The 26,497-nt window shown below is 41.7% G+C and overlaps 1 protein-coding gene across 4 annotated transcripts in view; it reads right to left on the reverse strand.

Moving 5' to 3' along the window:
- The window catches only part of SLC17A8 (solute carrier family 17 member 8), a 46,667-nt gene that overhangs the window by 16,025 nt on the left and 4,145 nt on the right, over positions 1 to 26,497 (reverse strand). For all 4 annotated transcript variants that reach the window (XM_073900434.1, XM_073900433.1, XM_073900432.1 and 1 more), the window contains 8 exons: positions 16,841 to 17,093; positions 9,965 to 10,083; positions 8,056 to 8,170; positions 6,667 to 6,754; positions 2,733 to 2,819; positions 2,224 to 2,363; positions 1,954 to 2,103; positions 857 to 989 (listed from right to left, as the gene is read on the reverse strand). In XM_073900434.1, the coding sequence (XP_073756535.1) occupies positions 857 to 989; positions 1,954 to 2,103; positions 2,224 to 2,363; positions 2,733 to 2,819; positions 6,667 to 6,754; positions 8,056 to 8,170; positions 9,965 to 10,083; positions 16,841 to 17,093 (1,085 nt within the window). The remainder of the gene's footprint in view (positions 1 to 856; positions 990 to 1,953; positions 2,104 to 2,223; positions 2,364 to 2,732; positions 2,820 to 6,666; positions 6,755 to 8,055; positions 8,171 to 9,964; positions 10,084 to 16,840; positions 17,094 to 26,497) is intronic.

Here is a 26,497-nt window from a genome sequence, read left to right on the forward strand (position 1 = left end):
ACATGGCAGGGGTTCACAATTACTTTTACCTACCTCTTTTGGAAAATCACCCAGCTTCCTTGTCTTTGCAAAATCAAAACATAAACAGGAACTAAATACAGAAAAGAGGATGAGATGTGTGTGTGTGTGTGTGTGTGTGTGTGTGTGTGTGTGTGTGTGTGTGTACCCCATACACAAGCAAAGGTTAAGAGGAAAGAAGTCTATTCAGAGGAAACATTTTTCTTGTGTTTCTTACCAAAACCTGTATGTGTAGAAAGGGAAAGGGATTAGGGAATAAACTACATAAGCAAAGGATTATGTGTGTGGGAGAATGTATGGGAAGGATAAACGATAAAGATATGTCACAGGAATTCGGTTCACTTTGGCTTAAGAGTAGATGAAAGAAGCATTTCTGCAGTTGGGGGTGTGTACTGATTTACCAACTAAGTTGTCCCATCTCAGGCTGCACAAGTATGGGCTGGAGGACCATTGGCAGGGATGTGATGGACACTCAAGTATCTACCGGAGGATGGACTTAGGGGCCTTTAAGATCCTTTCTTTTCTTTTTTTTTTTTTAAGATTTATTTATTTATTTGAGAGAGAGAGCGCAAGTGACTTGGGGCGGGGGGAACAGAGGGAGAGAAAGAGGGATAGAAGCAGACTCCCCACTGACGTGGAGCCCAACATGGGGCTTGATCCCAAGACCCTGAGATCATGACCTGAGCCAAAATCAAGAGGCAGCCTCCCAACAGATTGAGCCCCTAGGTGCCCCAAGATCCTTTCTAATGGGTAGACATAACCTCCAAAATATGCTCTGCAGCTCAGTTTCATCCCATTCTGTAAAGGCTGCTTAAGCCACCTATGAAATCCATAGTACCTCCACAGTTCATGATTTTTCTGACAGCCGTTGTGGTCAAAATTTTTCTGCTTCTTAAATAATCAGCCAATTGTCCTCCAATAGGCACAATGATGGTCATAACCATGTGTGGGACTGCTGACAGGAGACCCACCTGGAATGAAAAGAAACAATGAGCTATTTTTAGCTGCTTTGGAGAGATGCACTTCCCTAATTCCTTGCCTTCCCCCCCACCACTAAGTTTAATTATCTAATTACCTTGGACCCAGATGGGCCTGAATTTTGTAATAAATAATGAACGAGCGAATGATTTTAAGTATAGACCTGTATCTCCCACCAGATTGGAAGCTCCCTGAGGGCAGACATGACTCGTATTCATCACTGATGCCCCAGCACCTGCCATAGCTCCCGGCACATGCTAGTCAAACACTTGGTGCAGAGTGAGCATTCATTGATGGCAACCACTGTGACTTGAGTATACTAGCTCCTCCAAGGTCACTTCAGACAGTACCTGGAGCTGTGTAGACATCGACCTCTACTAGGCCGCTGTTCTTCTCCTAGTAGAAAGGAGGTTACATCTTTCATGATGATGGTTTATGTTTCACCATCTACATCTTTCCTCCCTGAAACACAGACAACTAATGACAATGGCTGGGGATACTGAAAGAGGTTCTTTGTAAACCATACAAGGCAATGGTTGTTAGTGGTATAACTACCATTACAGAGTGAGGGGTAGTCTGCAAAATGAGCTTTAAGGCTCTTACTGCTACTCACTGAGTAATTAATAGGGGGGGAAACCCACAAAAACCTCTTACCTTCAAATCTTTTTATCCTTACTAATATGCAGTCCTTGAATTTAGCTTCAAAACCACTTTGAGATTGAATAGAACATAAATCTTTAAAAGCAGCTTAATACAGCTCTGATCCTTAGGAAGAAGAAATTAAATAGCTATGTATACCGTGCCCAAAATGTAGAACTTGTCTGACCTCTACGGTATGAGGTGTCATAAAACTGTTATGAATTCTGATCAGCAATTTAATTATTTTATCATACAGAAATTTTCTCAGTAGAAGCAAGAGATTTGAAACTCAAGAACATCTGAAGCGTCTGTGTTTACCTTACTTATTGCAAATCCAAAGACCTCTTCAAAGTAAGCAGGCTGACTTATTAACAGCAAATAAAAAGTCCAGCTTCTGCAAAAATTTGCCACAATGATTGCATAAACCGGCAATGATGTGAAAAACCTTTTCCACGGTGTGTTAAATTTCTAGAGAGTAAAAATACCATGAGACTTTTAGTGACTATATTGACATATAATTTTTCTTACGAGGACAACACAATTACGAAGAGGAATAGAGAAGAGACAAGTCTTTCCATCTATACTTACACTGAGGCTAACCACGTTGGCTCCTTCTCCTATACTTGTCTCTATGTAGTTCCTCTCCTCACTGGATATTGTTGGGTGAGCAGCTGGGCACTCATAGGCCTGCAATAGCCAAAACGTGTACCAAATAATCCCAAACATGCCTGCAGTAAAAGACAAAAGGCTTAATGATATGGTTTCCTTGTCTTCCATCTCTAAATATTCCAATTCTCAAAATATTCCCAGATGGCATGATGTTCATCTAGGAGAAAGTATTTTGTTGCTTTTCCTGCTGTTGTAGTTGTTGTTGTTGTTAACTGGTATTTAAAGAAAGATAATATTGTTCTCATTAAGAAACTCAACTTTAATATAAGCATTAAAAGAATCCTAAGCAGACAAGTATTCCATTTATATGATAAACTTGTTTTAATAATCTCTATCTTCATATAGTAAATTCTTAGCCAACCCCGTTATACAGTAAAATACCATCTCTGTGAGTCTTCCATGGGAACTCATGAAGTCAAATTACTCACCATAAATGTAAAAGACAGAGGCCCATCCAATGTACTGCACCAACACCCCAGCCAGAGGCATGGCTATCACTGCCCCCGCATAGGAACCTAGAATAAGAAAACACGGAGGAAACTTGACTACTGCCACACAGGCCTCTTCGGCCCATCTAGAGTTCCTGTTGTGGAGATGAAGATGAATCCAACTGAGCGAGAGCCAGATGTCTCCGTGCAGAGGGACAGACTTCCCGTGTACCTTAAAATAGGGCTTCCGGGAGAGAAAGGGCACTGGACGCCCTTTAACTTTATCCAGGTACCATGGAGGGATGAGACGAAGACTACTCAGGCACAGCAATTTTGAATTACATGAAAGAATCAGACAAAAAGATGAGAAAAAAATCTAAGAGAAATTTGAAGAATTCAACCAGGTACAATATTAGGGATTCTAAATAAGAAAGCAAGCAAAGGAACAAACGGATCTGCCTTTCAGAGCTCACAGTCTAGAAGAATTATCACCTCGGTCTTTAAATGAGAGACTTCAAACTATTAAGAAAATCATACTTTCTAGAGTCTTGATCTCTTTTAAAAAATCAGGAAACAGTTCTATCCCAGAATGGCAGAATGACTTAAAAAAAAAAAAAATCAGGAAATAGTTCTATTCCAGGATGGCAGAATGAACAGGAAGGCTCCTCTCTCCACCTACCTCCAGAATGGGCCCATTTCTAAGTTTATTTCTTTGTAAAAACACTTGACCTTGTAAATGCTTACCTATATGTTGCTATTTATCTTGTCTAGACAAGGTCACGAAGGCTGGAGGCCGTGGGTCTCCACCATCCCCTACAGCTCCATAATAATCTGCTGTAGAAACACAGCCCTAAAAACTCCCAATTGTTATTACCTAAATCAAAAACATTACTCCCTGAAAGTCCCTCCAGGCTGTGAACAGAGATATTTTGAGAATTAAATAAACTATGTGTGTAAAGATGTTTTGTAAGCTATAATTCGTGCTGCACAAACCCCAACTTATCACTTGACTGTAATGTACAAAATGACAATGCATTTTTTTTCAGCCCAGACTTCCTCAATCCAGTAAGACAAGCATTCCAAGGCATATTGTTTAGAAAGAGCTGCAGGCCTGACTCTGCTGTGGGTGTGGAGAGGGTGGACTTCTCTGGGCCAAATTTCCTAGAAGTGAGGGATAAGGTTAGGGGAATGCCCCGGACAGGGAGGGTCCAGGGATAACCCCCCACCTAAGATGCATTGGGTGCCCACTACTATGTTGAGGATTCCAGACCCATGATTTTAGCTAACCCTTCTTTGGGTGCTGTTTGTGTGCCCACTACTATGTTGAGAGTCTGGAATCCTCAAGAGCATTGTACTGCTCTTGAGGTTGATTTAAAAAAAAAAATCAACCCATGATTTTAGCTAACCCTTCTTCAACCTCTTGGTGTTGGTACCAATATCATCTCCATTTTATAGGGGAAACCAAGGCTGGGGGAGGGGAGATAAATTGCCTGAGGTCACACAGCTGTGAGTGACAGGAACCAGGTCCATAGGAATCCAGAGCCTTTACCCGTTAACTATTTAGTAATTTGTTCCTAACTCCTCCACTCCAAAACTCCCATTAATTCTTCATAGTAGGAAGCATTCTCTCATTCAGGAAATTTTACACTTGAAACTGTCCTTCCCTGTCTAGTAGACAAACTCTTCCTCATCCTTCCAGACATGGCTGAGTGTAATCTCCTGTCACACCCACAGCCCCTGAGCATACCTCAGTGGGGCGTGCCACCCAGACTGCCCTGGGGGAGCTCACTGCACTTTGATCCCTCTGTGGGCAGACAGTGGAGGAGACAGGAGCCCTCCAAGGATTGTTAAATGGCGTAAGGAGGGGGAACAGCCATTAGGAGTGGGCGGGTCCCCAGTTCTGCCCTCACTAGCTGGGAAAACTTAGTGGACTAGGTATCTCCTAAAGTCCCTGCCAACTCCAGTATTTTTTGTGTAAGAGCGGATTAACCTCAAATTTGGGTTTCCTTCTAATGACATTTTTCCTTGGCTATATTTCAAACCAAGGCCACACCTTAGCTGAAGTAATAAAGCCTATGACTTTGATCAGGTAACTTTGCTTGAGAGTCAACCATTTCTTAAACCAGCCCTTGAAGGGCTATAAAGACACTAAGAATGGGGCGTGGCAGCTAGTCATTCTTGCTTTGCTGGCAAATCAAAATGAAAAGCCTTATAAATAAACCATCCAAAGAAAATAAGATCAAGGATCTGACAATTCATAAGGTCAGAATCTTAATATTGTTCTAGAGTTGGCACAAGGTCAGTACTGGAAGTGGAGATGATCTTGAACTACAAACGAGGACAGAAATGGTTTCTAAGGACAAAAGAGGCTAAAGATGCGAAGACATCTCAACTGTGCATGCAGTTCCAAGCTAGGCATAAAATAGGCACATTGGTGAATACTTCACACCAAAGTCCCAGGGATTCTAAATAATAATAATTATTATTATATATAGAATATTATTATTATTCAAGGAGGTAAAGAGAAAGAGCAAGGGAGAAATAAATTAAAATATTCACAGAAATTAAGAGGAAGCTTTATTTCTGCCTTTCGCTAAGAAATACAGGTTGGTTTTTCCTAGGAAAGACATACTAGCTTGAAAAAGTAGGCAGAGCTAAATTCTGATCATCCTAATTTTGCTCAGTCCCCATTGTGACTTTAATGGCCTAAATCACTTTTATCTTCCTGGGCCCCTTTCCCCATAAAAAAAAATATTGGAAAATATATTTTACAACTGTGTTGATGGTTTCAGCAGGCACTGTCCTTATTGATTGGTATCTAGGTAGACCCTTCAAACACTGATTATTCAGGAGATACATAGAGGGCCAGTCCCAGAAACATGACTTGGAGTAAGACAACCTTAACAAGATGAAGTGTGGTGACCTAGGAATTCAAGTCACTAAACTACTTAAGGACCACTAAATGTATTTTCAGGTAAGACGGATGACCTCCATTTTCATCTGGAATATAATGGCAAAAAATAATTAAAAGATCTCTATGACAATATGTACATAGTTCTGTGTAGTGAGGAAAATTCTGAATTAAGAATCAGGTGGTCTAGGGGCCCCTGGGTGGCTCAGTCTGTTAAGCGTCTGCCTTCTGCTCAGTCATGATCCCAGGGTCCTGGGATTGAGCCCCGCATAGGGCTCCCTGCTCAGTGGGGCATCTCCCTCTCCCTCTGCCCCTGCTCTCTCTCTCTAATAAATAAAGAAAATAAAAAAAGGATCAGGTGGTCTAGCTCCCGTTCTATGCCCAGTGTGACCTTGGATCTTGATTTTCATTCAATGAAACTAAACTTTAAACTTTAGTTTCAGTTTCCCTGTCCGTAAAAAGAAGAGGAGAGAAAGGTTTGATGATTCTCCTTTCTGCTTCTGACCTCGGCAAATATCATGTGTTGGCAAATTCAACAACCACTTCAAACCCCTTCTTTCTGACCTTTCTCTGCTAACAGTGCTGGAAAAGCTAGTACTTGGATTCCTAGCTGCTTCTGCAGTTGGTAAAGCATCTGACACAATTAGAGCCAAGGAAATATGTGGAAGCCTGATAAGAGGTTTCTGGAAAGCTTTTGCTTTGCTGATAAAAGGAACAGATGTGGTTAGGACAACCATTTCCACTTCTTCCTGCCTGGAATGTGGGCTTGATGCCTGGAGCTGTAACAGCCATCTTGTGAACCTGAGGAACAAGTGTGAGAGTAAAGAGCTATCACTTCTAGGGCAGTGGAATAGAAAGTCAGAGCATGCTTAGGCCCTGATGGATCATTGAGCGGTAAAACCAACACCAGCAATCACTCATCTTTGGACTTCTGTTATGTGAAAAAAATAAATCCTATGTAGTAGGGTCTTCACTTGAAGACAAAGCATTCCTAAGTAAAACTTATGATTCTAATACACTTACCACAAAAAGAGGTTGTGGCCAGTCGGCTTCTCTCCAAAGGTGGTGCCCACTTACTCCACATCCCATGGCAGGCAGGGTAGGTCACACCCTGGCAAAACAGTTGAAAATAGATTATTTGATTTCACTTCAGTTTCTGTTTGTGTTTAAAATGTGGATCCTGCTTCTTTAAGAGAGGCTACAAGATAAGTACCCAATTCATAAATACCAAGTAGCCTGTGTCAGCTATTTTAACTCACAGCACATATGCTACAATTTGAATATCAGTTCCAATGTAAGAATGGTGGGGAATGGGGAAGGGGTCTTTAGATTTCATATTATTATAGAATATTGGTGTAGATAGGGATTTCTGCAATCAGCTGGTCCATCCCCTCATTTCAAGATACAGAACCTGAGGCTAAGAGCCATTAAGTGACCACATTCTGGTCTTCATGGCTGTTAATAACATGTTCTTTCCACCCATCAGTATTTTCCAAAATGCAATATATGTCCCTCTAGTAGAACTAGAGTTGGATTTGAGTTGCTACAACAAACCACATTTTTTATCATAATTGGTGCATATATATTCTAATACACTTTAGAAAATAATGTAACTGATGCATGAAACCCATGATCTCAAAGGTATTGTTGCTTAAAATGAGATTCTTTTTTGTGTGTGGTTTTTTTTTTTAATGAATTGATCTAGGGAAAAACTGTAGGTAAGTAATAGTACAAATTGTACATGGATATGACAGAAGCAACGGAGGTTAGAGGTGAATGACTGAGCTTGGGAAACAATGCTCTACATCGAGGCTTGGTAAACTATGGCCTGATTTAGCTCATCATCTGTTTTTGTACTGCTCTTGAGGAAGGACTGGTTTTTACATTTTTTTCCAAGGCTCACATTTTTATTTTCTTACTAAGTTTTTTAAATTCCATATAGCTAATATAGAGTGTTATATTAATTTCAGGGGTACAATATAGTGATTCAACAATTCCCTGAGTTAAATCTCTGTGTAACACTACACCCTGGAAATTTACAGATTTATTAATAAATGCATTTAAATTGTTTTAGTGGAAAGGGCCCCTGCTATGTGAACTATAGGATTTGGGCTTCAGTTTCATCATTCATTAAATGACAGGGGTTGGATTAGATTATCTCTAAGATCATTCCTGGCTCATGTGAGATTCTGCATTCTATGAAACGGTCCTTTATTGTGTACACATTTGTAATCACACAGGCATTCTAATTAAAGTATTCATAATTATAGTTAAAACCGGAGAGTAGAAATAGCAGGACAAGGTGGAAGACCAGAAAACTAAGTAAAGTGGGTTTTCTTCAGAAGCTGAATTATCTAAAGGACCATTCTGTATTTAGCAGTAGCAAAAACCATTAAGGAAAGAATCTCCCACCTCCACTAGACCTTGCAAGATTCTGACACACATGACACAGCCGTAATGCACTCTGGCCGCAGAAGGGATGAACATGTTCAAGGTTGATGTTAAGAAGATGGCGGCTCCAAAGACCCTGAGGGACCAAAACACTGTGTTAGGGGGCAGGCCCGCTTGTGGATGTGGCACTTCAGTTAAACATCAGGAATGAACCTCTCCATTCATGGAAAATTACCATGGAAATTAATAAAAAGAGAAATAGATGTTGTCGTTAGGGTCTGATGTGTCCCAAGCTAGACTGTTGGGAGGCTTTGAATCCTGAGCTCATCCTTGGACCCATTACGGACAGGTTGTTGGCAATACAGGAATATCCCTCCTGAATGAGTTCCTGAAGCTGGAGATTGACCAACGTGAGATGAGCTTGCTGGAGATGTACCATTCTGCTTGGTTCTACCCAACTGACTCATTCTATTACCACATGACATCAGCACACTGGGATTGTGTCTCATGCTTCACAATTCTGCTGTCACTTTACCAGAAGGCCATACTATCTGAAAGCAGGCTATGTCCTGGGACTAGTCGAGCACAAAACAGGCTGTGTATTTGTCTGAGCCCCCAGCTAGCTGCCCAGTCCCCCATGCCTTCTCCTCCCTGCCTGGACCAGAGTGTCCTGGGAAAAGAGAGCAGGCAGCATTTTCTTCTTTTCTCACACATTAATGATGCTTCAGCCCTTTTAACATGTTAGGAAATATGTGTGATTTTCTTTTATGGCAGAATTGTAAGCAGTAAACCTTGAGATGCTGTGAGCCAGTATTTTATCACTTTTTGAAAAGACTATAATAGGTAAGTGATAATAAATGAAGGACACAAATTAGACCAAAACTTAAGTAAATAAAGTCATGCTTGTACATATTTAGATCTTATGGTATTGACTTTCAAACTTTTTGACCTTCACCCATAAAGCAAAATATATTTTATATTGCAACTCGATACATAATCACACACACAAATGTAACCAAAACAAGTTTCAAAAACCAATACTTAAGTGTGCAATGAATTAAGATATTTTCTACTCTATTTTATTCTATTTGATTATCCTCTTTTCTATTTTTCTCTCTTTTTCTTAGAAAATGCTCATTGGTAAATCACTATGTTGATTTCATTACCATTTAATGATTTGTGTTGTAAAGTTTGAGAAACACTGCTTTATAAAATGTATGGTTCATGAAATCTATACATGCACAGTGACACAGGACATACAATTGGAAGGAAACTGGAGACATTTAGTACACCTTTTCTGCTACATATACGTCCTACATTTCCTCCAAATGGCCATCTTCTTCTGCTTGAATGCCTCTAGTGACAGAGAACTCCATTGCTCCTTGAGGCAGCTCATTCTGTCTTGGATACTTTTAATTGCTCAAACACCTACTATAAAATTTCAAGGGCATTAAAGACATCTTGCAATTTAGAGGCAAGCCCCTACTACACACATGACAATATCTGTCCAGTACTGGACTTATATTAACATAGTACATAGAATGTCACTTGTCAAAGGAAACTCAAACACAATCTAAATCATGCTTTATTTCACAGATGAGGAAACAGACCCAGGGAAGGAAAAAAAAGCGACTCAGTAGAGGTCACCAAGTGAGTTATTAGAGTCCAGGAACTATTTTTCTGACTCAGATTCAATTGCTCTTTTTACTACATAATCACTAAAAGAATTACAAGATAAATTAAGTTAGACAAAAAAGTAAATAACAAGAGACTCTTGAGAACAGAATCATATCAGTATCTGTGAATCACATCTATTGGAATGGCTCCTGTCTTTCATTCCGCATTTCTAAATTGAGAGCAAACTATGATTTTATAACACAAAATCATGTTATGATCTGTACTGCATTCATGTTATTTCAGTTTGCCTTACCTGTTAGCAGCAAACTTATTTGAAATGAAACCACCTGGAATTTGTGTCACAATATAACCCCAGAAAAAAGATCCATGGATAAGGCCCACTGTCTCTGGATCCCAGTTAAACGGTGCTGTCTGAAATGAGAAATCAGATATAGTTGTGTTTATAAGAAAACACTTGACTACCATTTTTCACTGATGATCATACATACCAACCCACAAGGTCCTTCTTTCCTTCTTTTATTCAACAAATATTTGTGGAGGGCTTCTTGTATGCTTGGGATATAGTAACAAACACAACAAAGTCCCTGCTGTCATTGAATTTGCCTTCTAGTGATAGCAGGAGAGATTATGTACAAACTTAAATACATATATATGTATGTATTAAATATATAAATACATATTTAATAATGATACAACTCTTAAGCCATTGAAAATTCCAGGGCTAGACCCCCTTTCCTCCCCTTCTTCCCAAAGTAACTCATTCTTTTCAGATTCCTTGCAAATGTTCCTTCCTCTGAGGGCATGGGGCACCTGGCTGGCTCAGTCCCTAGAACATGCAACTCTTGATCTCAGGGTTGTTAGCTTGAGCCCCACACTGGGTGTAAAGATTCTGCTTGAATACCTCTAGTGACAGAGAACTCCATTGCTCCTTGAGGCAGCTCATTCTGTCTTGGATACTTTTAATTGCTCAAACATCTACTATAGAATTTCAAGGGCATTAAAGACATCTTGCAATCTAGAGGCAAGCCCCTACTACTCACATGGCAAAACGTGTATGGTACTGGACTATATTAACATAGTCCATTAAAAATAAAATCTTTTTTAAAAAAAAGCAATGATATCAAAACAGAAGGTGTTCCTGTTATGGAGGAAGTGTTCTTAATTATCAACATATTATGCCTTATCAACTTTTGTCGGTTTATTTTCCCATCACGAGTTGTTATATATTTATTTGCTCATTTATTCAACAGTCACCTAGTGCCTCCTGTGTGCCAGGTTAGGTGCTAGACAGTGTAAATACTAACTCAAACAAGAATTGCCTTTGTGTTCTAGGAGAGCACAGTCCATGTAACATTGGCCTGTCCTCTATACCATATTTCCCATTTTACCAATTAAGAAATTGAAGTTTAAGAGTAAAATGAAACTGGGGTGCCTGGCTGGCTCAGTCGGTAGAGCACACGACTCTTGATCTCAGGGTCATGAGTTCAAGCCCCGTGTTAGGTAAAGGTTACTCAAAAAAAAAAAAAAAGTAAAATGAAACTCACAATCATTCATTCAAATCAGCTCACCAAATTTTTATTTTGTGCTACTATGTGCCACACATTGTTCTAGGCACTGGGGATACAACAGTGAACAGAACAACAGTAATTGTTGTCTTCACAAAGATGCCAGTAGGGACAGCAGATAGGAAACAAGTAAACAAGTACAGACTGTGATAGATGGTGATCAGGGGTGAGGAACAAAAATAAAGCAGGGAAGGCGACAGGAAGTGCCAGTTAGGAGTAAGGCAATTTTAGATAGAGAGGGAAGGCTTCTTTGAGGAGGTGATTTTTGAGTAAAGCCCTAAAGGAAAGAAGGGAGTAGATCATGCTGTTCATTATCTGAGAGAACTTTCAAGGCAGAGAAATAACAAGTGTAAAGACCCTAAGGTTAGAGGAACAGCAAGATGTCAGGATAGGTGGAAGGTAATGAGTGAAGGACATGAGAATAGGAGTTAAAGTAAGAGAGGTTCAAATGATGATAGGCCCTTTAAGTCACCAAAAGGACCTTGGCTTTTACTCAAAGAGGGATGGAAACCATTGGAAGCTTGGAGCAAAATAGGGACATAATTTTGTTTAGGCACTGTCCATGTATTTCCTCCCTTATTTCTTAGAACACCTAGAGGTAATTCTTGGCTCTTCTTTTGTAGATAAGGAAAATAAGGTTTAGAGAGATTAACTTACTTGCCCAGGGTCATGCAACTAGTTACAAGGAGAGCCAAGATCAAGGAACCAAAAATCCAAGGCAGAGGGGTCCACTTCATCCACAGGCTAATTACTAATCACAATGTCTCTTGCTCATACTTTTCTCTCTTAAAGCGATGGTTCTTCCAGGTATTCTCTGAAGGAGATGATACATGACAAACAGGACTTGGGCCTGCTGAGAACTGAATTTCATCATCACTTGAGCCCCATTAGAATCATAATGGCCCCATGCATGCGCCATTACTATAAGCCAACCACTGTGTCAGGTACTGTGTTGGGTGAAGAAAGACCCCCAAAAGATTTATACACAAAATCTCTGGAATTTCTGAATGCTGCTTTATTTGGGAAAAATAAAGCAGCATTTGTTGATGTAATAAAATCAAGGATCTTGAGATCAGTTATCCTGGATTATCTAGCTGGGCTCTAAATCCAATGACAAGTGTTCTTAAAAGAGAAAGGCAGAGAGAGATTTGAGACAGAAGAGGAGAAGACACACAGAGAGGAGAAGCTCATGTGAAGACAGAGCTAGGGAATGGAGTTACGCTGCCACAAGCCAAGGAACACCCGGAGCCCCCAAAGCTGGAAAAGGCAAGGAAGGATTCTCCAGCAGAGCCTTCAGAGTGAGTGTGGCCCTGGTGAAATTATCTCAAATTTCTGGTCTCCACAGCTGTGTGAGAATAAATTTCAGTTGTTTTAAGCCACCATGCTTGAGGTAATTAGTTACTGCAGCCTTAGGAAACTAATATAGGTACTTAATATATTAGCACCAAATTATTTCCTTTGATCTATAAAGCAGGCCTTTTATTCCCATTCTACAATAAGGGCAATGAGGGTCAGCAAAAAACCGCTAGAAATGACAGTTCTTGCCTCCCTGCTCACACTTCCTTCAGAAAGCATTCCCCATCCTCGCCCTGGGTTTCTCCTCCCCATCTCTCACCCTGGCTGACTGGACATCTGGCCAATCAGGCTCTCTCTGTCTCTGTCTCGCTCTGCCTTTCTCCATCTGTCTCGCTCTCCAATCTGAACCCAGAAATTATACTTAGACAAGACTGAATACTTGAACTGAAGCAAGTCCCCTTTTAGTCAGGGCCAAAGTGAGTCAGTTCCCAAGCAAGACATTTCAGCTTTGGAGGACAGTGAGAAGTCATGGAAAAGGAAAGAAAACACTCCATGGAGAGACCTGGGAAAGTGGAGCATACTCAGAGAGAAGCAGATGAGGGACCGTGTGGAGCAAGCAAGCTGGAGACCTTAGTTAAGGATTTCCTCGTTCCTAGGAGGGCCAGCTCCACTCTGCCCTTCCTGGCAGAGCCTCTGTTTATGCCTTGCAAAGAATTAGGTAAAGACTCCTTTTCCAACCCTCATGGAGTACAGCCAGGATTTCAGTCCCACTGCAGGCTGGACTCCCCGCTGTCCAGGGCACAGACTGCACAAATATACACGTCAGACCTGCTTTCTTCCCCTCACTCTCATGAGATCCCCTACAGCCCTACCGTAATTCCCTTTTTAACTTGACCTGGTTCCACTGCATTTCTATTCCTCGCAACCAGCAATCCCTGACCAGGACATAAGGACAACTTGCTCAAGGTCCCAGAGCTAATAAACAAAAGAAGTCAAGTGTAAAACCTGGTCTGGCCAATTCGAAAGCCCATCCTCTCAACTCTACAGGACTCATGATTCATGGGAAGGAGTTTGGACTTTTCCTGAAGGTAAAAAGAGATAATCACAAAGTTTCTCAAACGTCAATCATTGATTGCTTGCCATATGCCAGACGCTATTCTAAGTGATTCACGTGCTTTAAAATTCGTAATTATTAAACTAAAAATGAGAATTCACACATGAGCTAAAACTACCCTGTATACCACTAGTGAGTATATGCCAAATATTTGTAAGACCTATATATTCATACTGCTTACTTCTCTCCCTCTTTTGAAAATGAGGATTTCAAAATATCTCAGTGAAAAATATCTAGTTCACCCCATAAAATGAAAAACCAAATAAACAAAATACCAGTCATTCAGAGTCTTTCTTAATACAATTAGTAAAATCTTTGTCATCAGGTTGAACATGCTCAGCTGACATGTAAGCCTTGTTCTATTTGAGTAGAGAGAAATGGCCTGCTATAAATTGGAGTTGGCCTAGAGCTTCTGAAATGCTCCCAAACTCCTGTTTTTGAGACCAGAAGAAATGATGCAAAGCATATTTTAGATCTCGATCAGTTTCTCTAAGACTCCAAAGGGAAAACCATAGAAACTAGAGAGCACACACTAGCATTGTTCCTTAGGTTTATCAAAATGTCTTTTCCATATGCCTCCAAACAGACTCTGTTGACCTAGGCCTATCTTTCCAGGCAACAAAGAAATGCACACCAGCATCTCATTTTGATCTGGGCCTCGGCAGACCAGTTTTAATTAGCTGGCCTTGCTTACAAAAGGCTGGGAGAATACATGTGATACACATCTGAAACCTCACTAATATATATCATTATTTAAAAAATGCATGGCTTGCCCCATCACACCTCTCCTGCCCTCCCTCCCCACCAAAAAATAAACAACTGTCATATCCTTTTAGAACAAATTCAGCTGCGGCATCAAAAAGAGGCTAGAAAACTCTCCATTGTGCTCTTTTCTTCTGGCGGAATAATCTCTTAGCTAAAAGAAAAGAAAGCCTGCAGGGCCAACTAAAGACTTTTTTTTAATGGATCAGGATCAAATTTTCCCAAACCAGTGCTTGGCAGGAACTGTTCCAGGTAATGCTAATAGATGTGGCATGAAAGAAAGTGTTCTACAATAAAGTTTGGGAAATAATGCATACCACAGCCCCCTCTTGGAGACTCTCACAGGACACAGCACAATAAAAGCTCCCATTTCATACAACACCTTCTACCTAGCACAGCCTACAGAACAGTGATGTGCCAAACACCAGTTTGGGAAACTCTGATGTAAATGTTTCTCCACATATGGGCAGGGACCAGAGAACTACTAGATGCCTCTCTGAAATGTGCATGTACCTCCGCACGAGTCATTCCCGGGCGCGTCTTCAATACAACGAAACATGTATCCATTGGGCATACACTTTTGGTTTTTTCCCCATGGCCTCCATACTTTTCTAGGTATACCATGGAAGAAATAAGCCAGATTTTCTTTCCAGTGATTCATAAAAACAATGCTTTTTTTCAAATTTAAATTCAATTAGCCACCATATAGTACATCATTAGTTTTTGATGTAATGTTCAATGATTGATCAGTTTGGTATAACACCCAGTGCTCATCACATCATGTGCCCTCCTTAATGCTTTTAAGTCACATCAAACTTGCTTATGACTACAACAGCCTTTGAACTGGGCCTCCTGCTTCCACTCACTTCAATCCCAGTCCACTGGGAGACCACTGGCTGGATAGCGATCTTTCTGGAACAGATTCAATCATACCGCCACTCTGTGCAAAGCCTACCCAGGACTCCCTACGTGGCTTATCAGGCTTTACCTGGCCTAACCCCTAATCACCCTGGTGTCTCCCTCTCTTGAAGCTCAATCATGCTCTACTCTCTTACAGGGGTTCTCAGCCTGTCCCAGGATGGAATGCTGTGGATCTGTGAACTTTGATGGGAAAAATCAGCATTTTTATTTTCACTAACTGCTAGCTGAAATTTAGCATTTCCTGTGGTTATGAATATAGGCAACAAACCAAAGTAGTATTATCAGTACCTGTGACTCCATCACTAGTGGAAATTATAAACCTGTTCATATGACAGTTGTCATCACTATCTTAAACTATGGTTTATACTTCAAACTTCAAAGTTACAGTAATTTTATTTTATTTTTTAAAGATTTTATTTATTTATTTGTCAGAGAGACAGGGGGGCGGAAAGCATAAGCAGGGGGAGTGGCAGGCAGAGGGAGAAGCAGACTCCCTGCTGAGCAGGGAGTCTGATGTAGGACTTGATCCCAGGACCCTGAGCCGAAGGCAGACACTTAACTGACTGAGCCACCCAGGCGCCCCAAAGTTACAGTAATTTTAGACCCATTATTAAATTTTGTCATCGATGTGTTTATAAAGAAGCCCATATGTTTCTATATCGTTAATTTTATTTTTAAATACTTTGATATCTGTATTCCAATATAATTGGTTTCCTTTATAATCCCATGCATTTTATTTTAAGAATTTAAAACATTATTTTGAGGGGCGCCTGGGTGGCTCCATCGTTAAGCAGCTGCCTTCGGCTCAGGTCATGATCCCGGGGTCCTGGGATCGAGCCCCGTATCGGGCTCCCTGCTCAGTGAGGAGTCTGCTTCTCCCTCTCCCACTCCCCCTGCTTGTGTTCCCTCTCTTGCTGTGTCTCTCTCTCTGTCAAATAAATAAATACAATCTTTAAAACAACAACAACAACATTATTTGACAAAGGGCTCATAAGTCTACAGCAGGTTGCCAAAGGGGTCCATGGCTCAGAAAAGATGAACTCCTACCTCAGTTCCTAAACACATCATTTTCTCTCTCCCTCCCTCTCCTTCTCTCCTACAGTCTTTCACATAAGATGTTCCTTTTTCTTCACTCTTCCTTGCACTTCACTAAAACACACTTTGTCAGTCAATTCCTCCTTATCTTTCGGAACCAGCCATCACTTTCTCTGGAAATTCTTTCTTGATATCTGGGTCAGCATTCTCCTATTTGGCCCCCAGCATTCTGAACACCTCCAACGTAGTACCTGCAACCATGAATTATGCTGACTTACTTGTACAACTCTGTGACGACAAGGGGCAACCTGTGCTTTTCATCATTCTCTTCCCTTCACCTTGCACGGTGCCTGGCACATGGTAGCCATTCTACCTTTTTGTCACATCAATGGAAGAGGTGAGGTGCTTTCTTTCCTATAACAAAGTATTGGCACAACTGTGGCCAAAAGAGCTCCCACCAAACACAGACACTGACCTGAATTTCTGGTTTTCCATCAATGTATACAGTGCTGTTGTTGACCATTTCCACGATGGCTACTCCAAGATTGCACCGAATCCCAAAGGAAATGCAGAAGCCCAGCCCACTCATAATGGCAATGATGTAGCGCTTGGGAAGGCCACAGCAGTGGCAGCTGCAGAGGGGGGACCTCTGCCTGGAAGTTTGCACTGGCCTTCCTTCTTCATTCAGCTCAGTGTTATCTTCTTCCTCATTGGTCCCATCAATTTTTCTATAGTGGAAGAAAAATGGTCAGAGAAGAAAGGCCGGTATTAGAGAAAAAAGGAAGTATACTAGGCAAAAAGAAAAGGTCTACCAAAGAAGAAAAGGGGAAACCCAAAGTAGGATGCAGCCTGCCTTTTTAAAAGTTGTTATTGTCATGAAAATAAATAACAGTGGCTAAAATTACTGATATTCTGGGTATTGTATTGCACTTTAATAGGCATTAAGTCATTTTGAGTTCACAACAACTCCATGACATAGATGGTGTTATCTTGCCATTATACAGGTCAGGAAACTAAGTCATTTGAGGTGGGATGCAAATCCAAGTCCAAGTCTGTGTCCTCAACAATATGCTTTACTGAATTTCCTGCCAGAAGAGTATTGACAGATTTCATCCACGTTGCATGACCTAGTTAACTATTGCACTTGACCTTGATTTTAGTGTCACCTGAAGCATGCTAAAAAGATATACAGTAGAAAGTCAATCCATTTGCAGATTATTTTCTTCCTCTTTATCTAAATCTTAATAAAATATTAGGTAGAGGTAGGGAGGCACATTTTCTATCAATTTCTGTCACTTTCTCCTCCAGCTACCTCCATTCTCATCATCTTTTTTTAAGAAAACTCAGAAGTCACTTTCTTCAGTTCCCTACCTCCCATTCTCTCTTGGACCCATTCCAACCAGGCATCCCCTAACTTGTCCACCAAAACAGCTCTTCTTAAGGTCATCAATACCTTCCATTGACCTTTGACTCAATGCAATGGTCATCTTAGGTCCTCATGTAATCAGCCTATCAGTACTTAACACAAGTTCTTCCTTTATTTTCTCCCAAGAAACCACACTCATGTGCTCTTCCCCTTAATTCTCTGACCATTCTTTCTGTTTTGTCTCGTAAACTGATTCCCTACTTCCTTGACCTGTAAACACTGGGATGCCCAGGACTCAATTCAAAGATCTCTTTTATTTTCTATCTACACTCTGTAGGTGATCCTATCTGTGGGTTTTAGATACAGATCCCAATTTTCATAAATAGACTTATTTGACATCTCCTTGGACACACAATCAGCATCTCAAACTTAACATATCCAAACTGAGTTTCCCGAAAAAAAATTAATTCCTGAAATCTTTCCCAAGTAACGATAATTTTGGTCTACCAGTTGCTCAGGCAAAAATCTTAAAGTCATCTTGGATGCTTCATTTCTTCTTCATCCTATACCCAAACTAGGAGCCAGTGTAACTTAGTTTGAACGTTTACTCTCCCACTTGCTTAGCTGTGTGACTTTGGCCTAGTTAACCTCTCTGGGCTTCTTCTGTTTCTTCATCTGTAACCTGGGAATTATAAAAGTAGTTTCTTCTTCATGGGGTTCTTCTCAGGATTTTCATAAGTGGATTATTATATTTAGAACAGAACTTAATACATGTAAAAACTCAATACAGACCAGCTACTTTTTTTACATTAATCCCCACAATCATTTAATGAGTCCATTCTGTTAGACTGAGCATTGATGCCATGTAATGTCACTTATACTGATGTCCAAGAATCATTTGGATCACAGGACTATTTATAATGCATAGCTCCAATGGTCTCCATGAATTTCTGGCATCAGAACATTTATAATTTGTATAGTATGGAAAACTGTTGCTCCAATGTTGACACACCATTACCATAGTATTAGCAGTATTAGCTAAAACAGGGATAATATATAACAACTACACTAATATTTATATAAAACAAATTCAGTTTTCTCTCCCCATTTCGTATAATGACCTCAATATGGTTAAAACAGCTCAGTGAGTGATAGGAAACTTAATACTTCCATTTGACATAAATACAACTGTAGTCCAGAAAGCAAGAGTGGATTGGCCAAGACCACAGAGCCAGAAGAGGGTAAAGGCAGGGAGGGAAGGCTTTCCCCTGACTATCAGGTCCACTGATTCCCTCTCACGTGTGCTTCCCGGCTCACCAGGCTGTGTTCTGTCTCAGTGAGCATCTGCATTCTGGACCTTGCCCTAGCCACCGTGGACAACCCAGTAGAGGAAAGTATTTAAGAGAACGAACTGGAATGAGAGAAGCTGAGTGCTATTTCTCCCATGTGCTAGCTCTATGACTTTGGCCAAGCCACTTGACAATTTGAAGCTACAATATGCTGGTATTAGCTTGCCAGGGCAGCCATAACAAAGTACCACACACTGAGTGGCTCAAACAACAGAATTTTACTTTTTCACAATTCTGGAGGCCAAAAGTCCAAGATCAAGGTGTTGGCAGGATTGGTTCTTTCTGAGGCCTCTCTCCTTGACCTGTAAATCGCCAAAACCATGAGAAACTCTTAACTATAGGAAACAAATTGAGGGCTGCTGGAGGGGCGGGGGGTGGGGAGATGGGGTAACTGGGTGATAGACATTAAGGAGGGTACGTGATGTAATGAGCACTGGGTGTTATATAAGACTGATGAGTCACTGAACTCTACCTCTGAAAGTAATAATACTCTATGTTAATTAATTGAATTTAAATAAAAGATTAAAGAATTTTAAAAAAAGATGGCTGTCTTCACGTCACCTTCCCTCTGCATATCTCTGTGTCCAAATTTCCCCTTTTTATAATAACACCAGTCATTTGGATTAGGACCCACCCTAAAGACCACATTTTAGTTTAATTACCTCTTTCATTTATTTATTTGATTAATTTCTACATTCTTTTATTTTTTGTTTAATCTCTACATTCTTTTATTTTCTTTATTAAATTTTTAATTTTAATCCAGTATAGTTAACATATGGTGTTATATTAGTTGCAGGTGTACAATACAGTGATTCAACAACTCTATACATCACCCAGTGCTCATCATGATAAGTGTACTCTTTAATCCCCATCACCTATTTCACCCAAACCCCTACCCACCTCCCCTCTGGTAACCATCAGTTTGTTCTCTATAGTTAAGAGTCTGTCTCTTGGTCTCTCTGTCTTTTACTTACTTCTTTAAAGAACATATCTCCAAATACAGTCATATTCTGAGGCACTGGGGGTTAGGACTTCAACATATGAATTTGGGGGGAACACAACTCAGTGTATAACAAACCCCATCTCTAAAATGGGCTAATGATCATAGCTATCTCATAGGGTTGTTTATGATTAAATGATATGATGCACATAAATTATTTAGTGCAGTGCCTGGTACATGAAAGAGCTTTTTATTGCCAGATGGTAAATACTACTATTATTGCTATTAATAAAATTGTTACAAGTCATAAGCTCGGCATCTCTCTATAATCATGCAGATGTTTGGATGAAGAGTAAGACAGACTAACATTTTCAGGCACCATGGAGCCTTGAGGAGCTTAATTAAAGACAGCCCCAGCTGCTATGCTCTGAACGCACCAGGGCTTTGGCTGGAGGACTACCTTCCCACAGGCTACTCCCCACCAAGCACTGAGCACAGCAGGGATAGAGGGCAATCCCTTTCCTGCAAGAGGCATGACTCGTCTGACAGGCATCTGGCTCCAGGGCTCCCCACTGGCCTTGCAAAACTTCCTAGTACTGGGGTATGGTCTGAGACTCTTCCTATAGAATCTTCCTTCCCTTTCTCCTACACAGATAGCATCACAGTCCAAATGTTCTCCCAGTCCCCCTCAGCTCTTTCCCCATTTTCCCTCAATAAATCTCTTATGTATCTGTCCCTGTCTTTGTAGAGAGCCTGAACCAACACAAGCACCATCTGTGTGCCTGATGCCATCTGGGATTTCCTGAGAGTTTCCAGAGGAAGGACACAATAGTAGAGGGGCTGAGAGAAAAGTAGTGTGATAAAGGGGAAGATAAGCTTCACGGAAGGAGGTATGGGCTCCCCAAGTAGCAGAACCTACAGCTGCCTGACCTTGAGCCGCCTCCTACAACACTACCCCAAGTTGGAGATAGGATGTGGGGAGCTGTGGAGAAAAGACTTGAGCGCTGGGTCCCAATTTCCCTTGCCCCAAGCGCTCGCAGAGCCACCAGACTTCAAGCCGCTGTGCGACCGGGCACAAACATGGATCAACCACTAGAGGGACCCCCTGAGCTGTTTGTGTGTCCCTTGTACAACCTAGTTGTGGCTGGAAGGACTGACCCACATCAACAGAAAGTTCATTTCCACCAGGCTGGGGCTAAGAGTCAGATTTGATTTGTTTTTCTTGTATAGCCAAGCTCAGAGAGGAAGATTCTCAACCCCCTCCCCCTGTATGATGGAACAAGCCAGGCTTCATTGCCATCAGTCAACCCAGGTTTGATAGCCAGCTCTGCCAAATTGTACTAGTTGTGGGACTCTGGGCAAGGCAAGTTGGCCTCTCTAAATCTCACATTTCCTCATCTGTAAAATGAATGCGGTATTTATCTCACAGAGCTGTTGCTGAGATTAAATGAGCCTACACAACAATGAGTAAAACATTACCAGCACGAATGAGTAGACACTGATTCAGTGTTAGGGCCTACACCATCCCCCGTGTGTCCTAAGTATTTCACACTTCTTCAGTTGGAGCATTTATCACATTGAGTTAGTTATTTGCTTTCATCAGCATAGTAGGTGTTGAGTAAATATTTGTTGATTTGAGAAAGTGAATGAGTGAATGAATGCCTCCCCAGGAGATGTGAGCATGTTGAAGGCAGGAGTCATTTCTGACTCCTCTTTATTCCCAGGGCTCAGCATATAGCCTGGACATGATTAATCCCTATTCAACTGAATGGAATTGGTGGACCCCTTCCAGACCTCACTCCTGACTTGAAGCACTTAAATGCAGAGGTGAAGATCTGTTCACCCCTGCCCAGAAACAAGTTTGTTTGTTTTTCTAAAGAGGGTTGGGGTCATAAGAAGTGAAGGGCTTTAATTATCCAAAAGAGCTGTTTATCATATTAGGTGTTTTGGTGTTTGCCCGCACTTGGTCTGTAAGATCAGAGAATCTTCATTCTTGCCAGGGTAACATGTGTCTGGTTGTTTCTCCAAATGCAGAGAGCTACATTCTGTGGGTTGCTGGCCCTTTACACACTAGGAAAGTATAAGCCCATTGTTCACAAACACAGTTGTCCAGTAAACATGTCAGCCCCGGGAGTCTAATTGCTTAAGATATGCTCCCTAGCCTTTAGGCACTTACAGAACTACTTACTTATAATTCATATGTACCCAGTAATTGTGGAGCAGGTTTGGTTTGGTTTTGTAGGCAATAAGGTCAACATTTGGAACACAAAACGAGCAGACTTACAGATCATTTTATGGCTTTTTAAAATCTATTCACTTGCTCACTTATGGTAAATGTTGATTATGGGCTGAATTGTGCCGCCACTGCCCGACCCTAAATTCTTACTTTGAAGACTTAACCCTCAGGATCTCAGAATGTATTGGGACAAAGGGCCTTAAAGAGTAGTTAAATGTTGGGGCGCCTGGGTGGCTCAGATGGTTAAGTGTCTGCTTTTGGCTCAGGTCATGATCTCCAGGTCCTGGGATCGAGCCCCGCATTGGGCTCCGTGCTCAGCAGCGAGTCTGTTTCTCCCTCTTCCTCTGCCTCTCCCCACTACGCCTGCTCTCTCTCTCTCTCTCTCTCTCTCTGTCTCAAATGAATAAATAATAAAAAAAAATTCTTAAAAAAAAGAGTAATTAAATGAGATTATATGGGTTGGCCCTAATGCAGTAAGACCTGCGTCCTTATAGGAAGAAATTTGGACACACAGACATCAGGACTGCATGTCCACAGAGGAAAGACCATGTGAAGGCATAGCGAGTAGGTGGCCTTGAGGAGAAACCAAACTGCCGACACCTTGATGTTGGGCTTCGAGTCTCTAGAACTGTAAGAAAATAAATGTCTCCTAAGTTACCCAGTCTCTGGTACTTTGTGATGGCAGCTCAAGCAAACTAATACAGTATTAGGGGGCTGAAGGATGTTTACTACCTTCTACACTGGTACTGTGTGAGGTACCTATTTATATATACATCTATATACATAACCTCCCTTAATCCTCAGAACAATCTTGAGAGGTAGAATTCATCTCTCTCTTACAGCTTGGGAGACTCCGAACACTTCAAAAACTTGCCCAAGAGTACCCAGCTGCAGTGGGTAAAGTGGCAACACAACCCAGATTTGATATCAAGCCCCCTCCTGCCAGTACGCCCCAGGACCGAACTAGAAAGCACCTTATACATATCAAGTGCTTCACCTAAGTAGACATTTTTAAAGGTTTTGGAGAAAGAATATTGAAGAAGGATTGAGGAAACATGCCCTAGAGTCAGACAATCCTGTGTCAAATGCTGAATCCGGTATTTATTAGCTGTGTGAATGTCAGCCAGATACTTAACCTCTCTGAACCTCGGTTCCCTGAAAGGGAACAGGACTAATGTGAGCGCGAGAGGAGATAAAGTTTGTAAAGCATTTAGTATCATTCCTAGCGCTCTATAAATAATCAATAAATGGTAACTTTTAAAGAAGGGCGGGGTACTTAAAATCTGACTCCCAGAGCTAGTTTGGGATTCGCAATAGGATCTCAACAGTGTGGCTCTCAGGACATCAAATTCTGAAAGATCTCAATAAAATTCAACTCCTACCCAGTCAATACTGTCATACTACCTGTATTTTTTTTTATTTTTAAAATTAACATTTCCCTCTTCCAGTAGACCATAATAAGTTCAAAGTCAGGAACCAAATATCCCTAGCACCTGCCACAGTCACGCAGATTTTGAAGTGTTAACCTCTTTTGATTTTCCTCCTGGTAATTTCATCCTTTCCTCTCCCCTCATTCAAGCAGAGAGTCAGTGATTATTAGCTAATCAGGGAATGATAAGATGGACAATAAGAAAAAAAATAAAAGTTAAAAGACTTGGTCTCTATGGCTTTTTCATTCCAAAAGCCTAAGCTTATAGGTGACAGCTCAAAGTCCAGTCTAGTCCATAGACACGTTTTGTTTGTATGGTTTGGGGGGGGGGTGTGGTTTTTCAGAATTTGGATTCATTTCCAGAGTTTAAAAATCAGGAGAGTGCTCCCAAATAAAAACAAAAAGATAGGTTCAAGTCTTAACCTCTGATATCTGTAAATATGACTTTATTTAGAAATAGGGTCTTTGCAGTTACAATCAAGTGAAGATGAAGTTCTATTGGATTAGGTTGGGTCCTTATCCAATGACTGGTGTCCCTATAAAGAGAGGGGAATTTGAACACAGATGCAGAAGCTCAGGGAAGAAGGCCAGGTGACCATGGAGGCAGAGACTAGAGTGATGTACGTGTCTACAAGCCAAGGAATGCCCAGGGTTACCTGCAGCCACCAGAAGCGAGGAAGAGGCAAAGATAAACCCTTCTTCAGGGGCTTCACAGAGAGCGTGGTCCTGCTGACACCTTGATTTTGGACTTCTGGCCTCCAGAACGACGAGTGGCACGTTGGGTAGCCGTGGTAGCAGAGATGGAAGGTATGTCTAGGATCCCACTCACCAAGACTGATGTAGCTACCACTGCTGTCAGCAACCAAACTAATGCTGAGCCCCTGATATGGCACAATCCCTGAGGAGACAAACCAGCTTGTTGGTGGCAAATTGTTTATATCAGACTCCTCCCATCTTGGAAAGAGTAGCAGTTCACCCTGACTGGGACTGACATATATTCCATATATGAGCCTGCAAGTCTTGGCCTGCATCACTACCTGAGGATTCACAGAACCCTGATTATCCAACATGGGATCCCACATAACATCACCTAAGACCAAGACACACAATTTATGGCAAAGGAGGTACGGCAGGGGGCACAGGACAATGGTGCCACTGGTCCTACCACGAGCTGCACCGTGCCGAAGCTGGTGCAAAGGAAGCCTCTTAGAGATGCAGCTGAGGCACCAGCTCAGAGAGGAATCCCTGGGAAGATAGGGTGCTGTCCTTCGGGATGCAGTATGTTCCATAAACCAACAGTTATTATAATGGTGTTGGGTGCCCAATAGGCAGAATATATTGGTCTGAGAAACACAGGGTGGAAGTGGGAGTAGCCCACTTACCATCATGCCCAGTAACTCACTTACAGAATATCTCATCTCTTCAACTTAAGACTCTGTGGGTCTAGGAGCCCTGATGCCCATGGAAGAATTCTTCCACGTGGGAATACAATGAAAATCCCATTAAATATAGCTATCACTGCTGCCCAGTCAGGTTGGGGTCCTCATGCCAAGACCAAAAGGCAAGGCCAGGGGTCACCGCAGTGGCAAGGCTGATTGAATTGGTCCTGATCTTCAGCAGGGGCAGCCCACAGCCCACGACTGACTGATGCAGAGACACAAAAGACTGGCCCCTTTGCTTAAAGGGACAGCTCAGTGCCAGTTATGCCACAGATCCTCCCCCTGTGATCTGGCCCCTATATATTACCTGAGATCATATCCTTGCTTGGTTTTCTCCTTTCCTATCCTACTTTACTCCCTGCCTCCCAATTTCCACCTCCGTAAATCACAGCCTAGGCTCTCCAAATCCCTGTCTCAGGGTCTACTTTTAGGAAACCCTAGCTAAGATAGAAGTGGAGTAAAATGAAGCAGGGGAGAGAGATGGGGAGGAGGGAAGAGGAGGAGGGAAGGAGGGCTTTCTCCTTAAATAGGATGGTCAGGAAAGTCCTCCCTGGGACGGTAACCTTTGAGAAGAGACTTGAAAATAGGAGAATAAGCCATCAGGCAATTAGAGAGAAAAATTTTCAGGGTGAAAAACAGGATGCAAAAGCTGGCATAGGAGTGGGTCTGGGGAGTTTCTGTAAGAGTGCAGAGTGTGGCTGGAGTCGGGTAAGGCAGGAAAAGAAGGCCAGAGATGAAGTCAGAGTTCTCAAGTTCCCACAGATCAGGTAGGGCCTTAAAGGCCATTGAAAGGATGCTGGCTTTAATTCTGAGAAAGGTGGGAAACCATGGGGAGGTTTTGAGCAAGGGAGAGATGCAACCTGACTTTGCTTTACTAGAATTACCCTGGCCAGTTGGAAGCCAAGTTGCCTGAAGTTGTGCGGGGAGAAGTAAATGATGGCACAGCCATTAGAACCCGGGCTCACCTGACCTCAGAGGCCGCTCTCACACACTGACATTTGGCAATGGAGTAGACAGTGCATGTCTGGTACATAAGTTGAATACACGGTCACTGCACGCTGAGGATGGACACAACACAAAAGAATTGATTCCATCTCTTTAAAGGGAAGATATAAACACTTATAAGGAGGCCAGGCACCCCTTCCGTTTCCCTAGGGAATACTACAATACTACAACTGATTAGGAGAAAAGCCCATACTTGCCATAAGATCCAGAGGTTGCTGGCTACATTGCAGCCCAAGTAACTCCCTAAACCTAAATGAGTCATTAAGTTTCAACACAGTAAGTGGGAAGAGCAAAGACAGAGAGGTCACAGAGTGTAATGACTAAGAATGATGGGCAGAGAACACCTGGTCTGAAACCCAGTTCTGCCA

The sequence above is a fragment of the Callorhinus ursinus genome, unplaced genomic scaffold, assembly GCF_003265705.2.
Source record: "Callorhinus ursinus isolate GAN/ISIS: 27379988/994484 unplaced genomic scaffold, GSC_fseal_2.0 scaffold14, whole genome shotgun sequence".
In the NCBI taxonomy this organism is placed as follows: domain Eukaryota; kingdom Metazoa; phylum Chordata; class Mammalia; order Carnivora; family Otariidae; genus Callorhinus; species Callorhinus ursinus.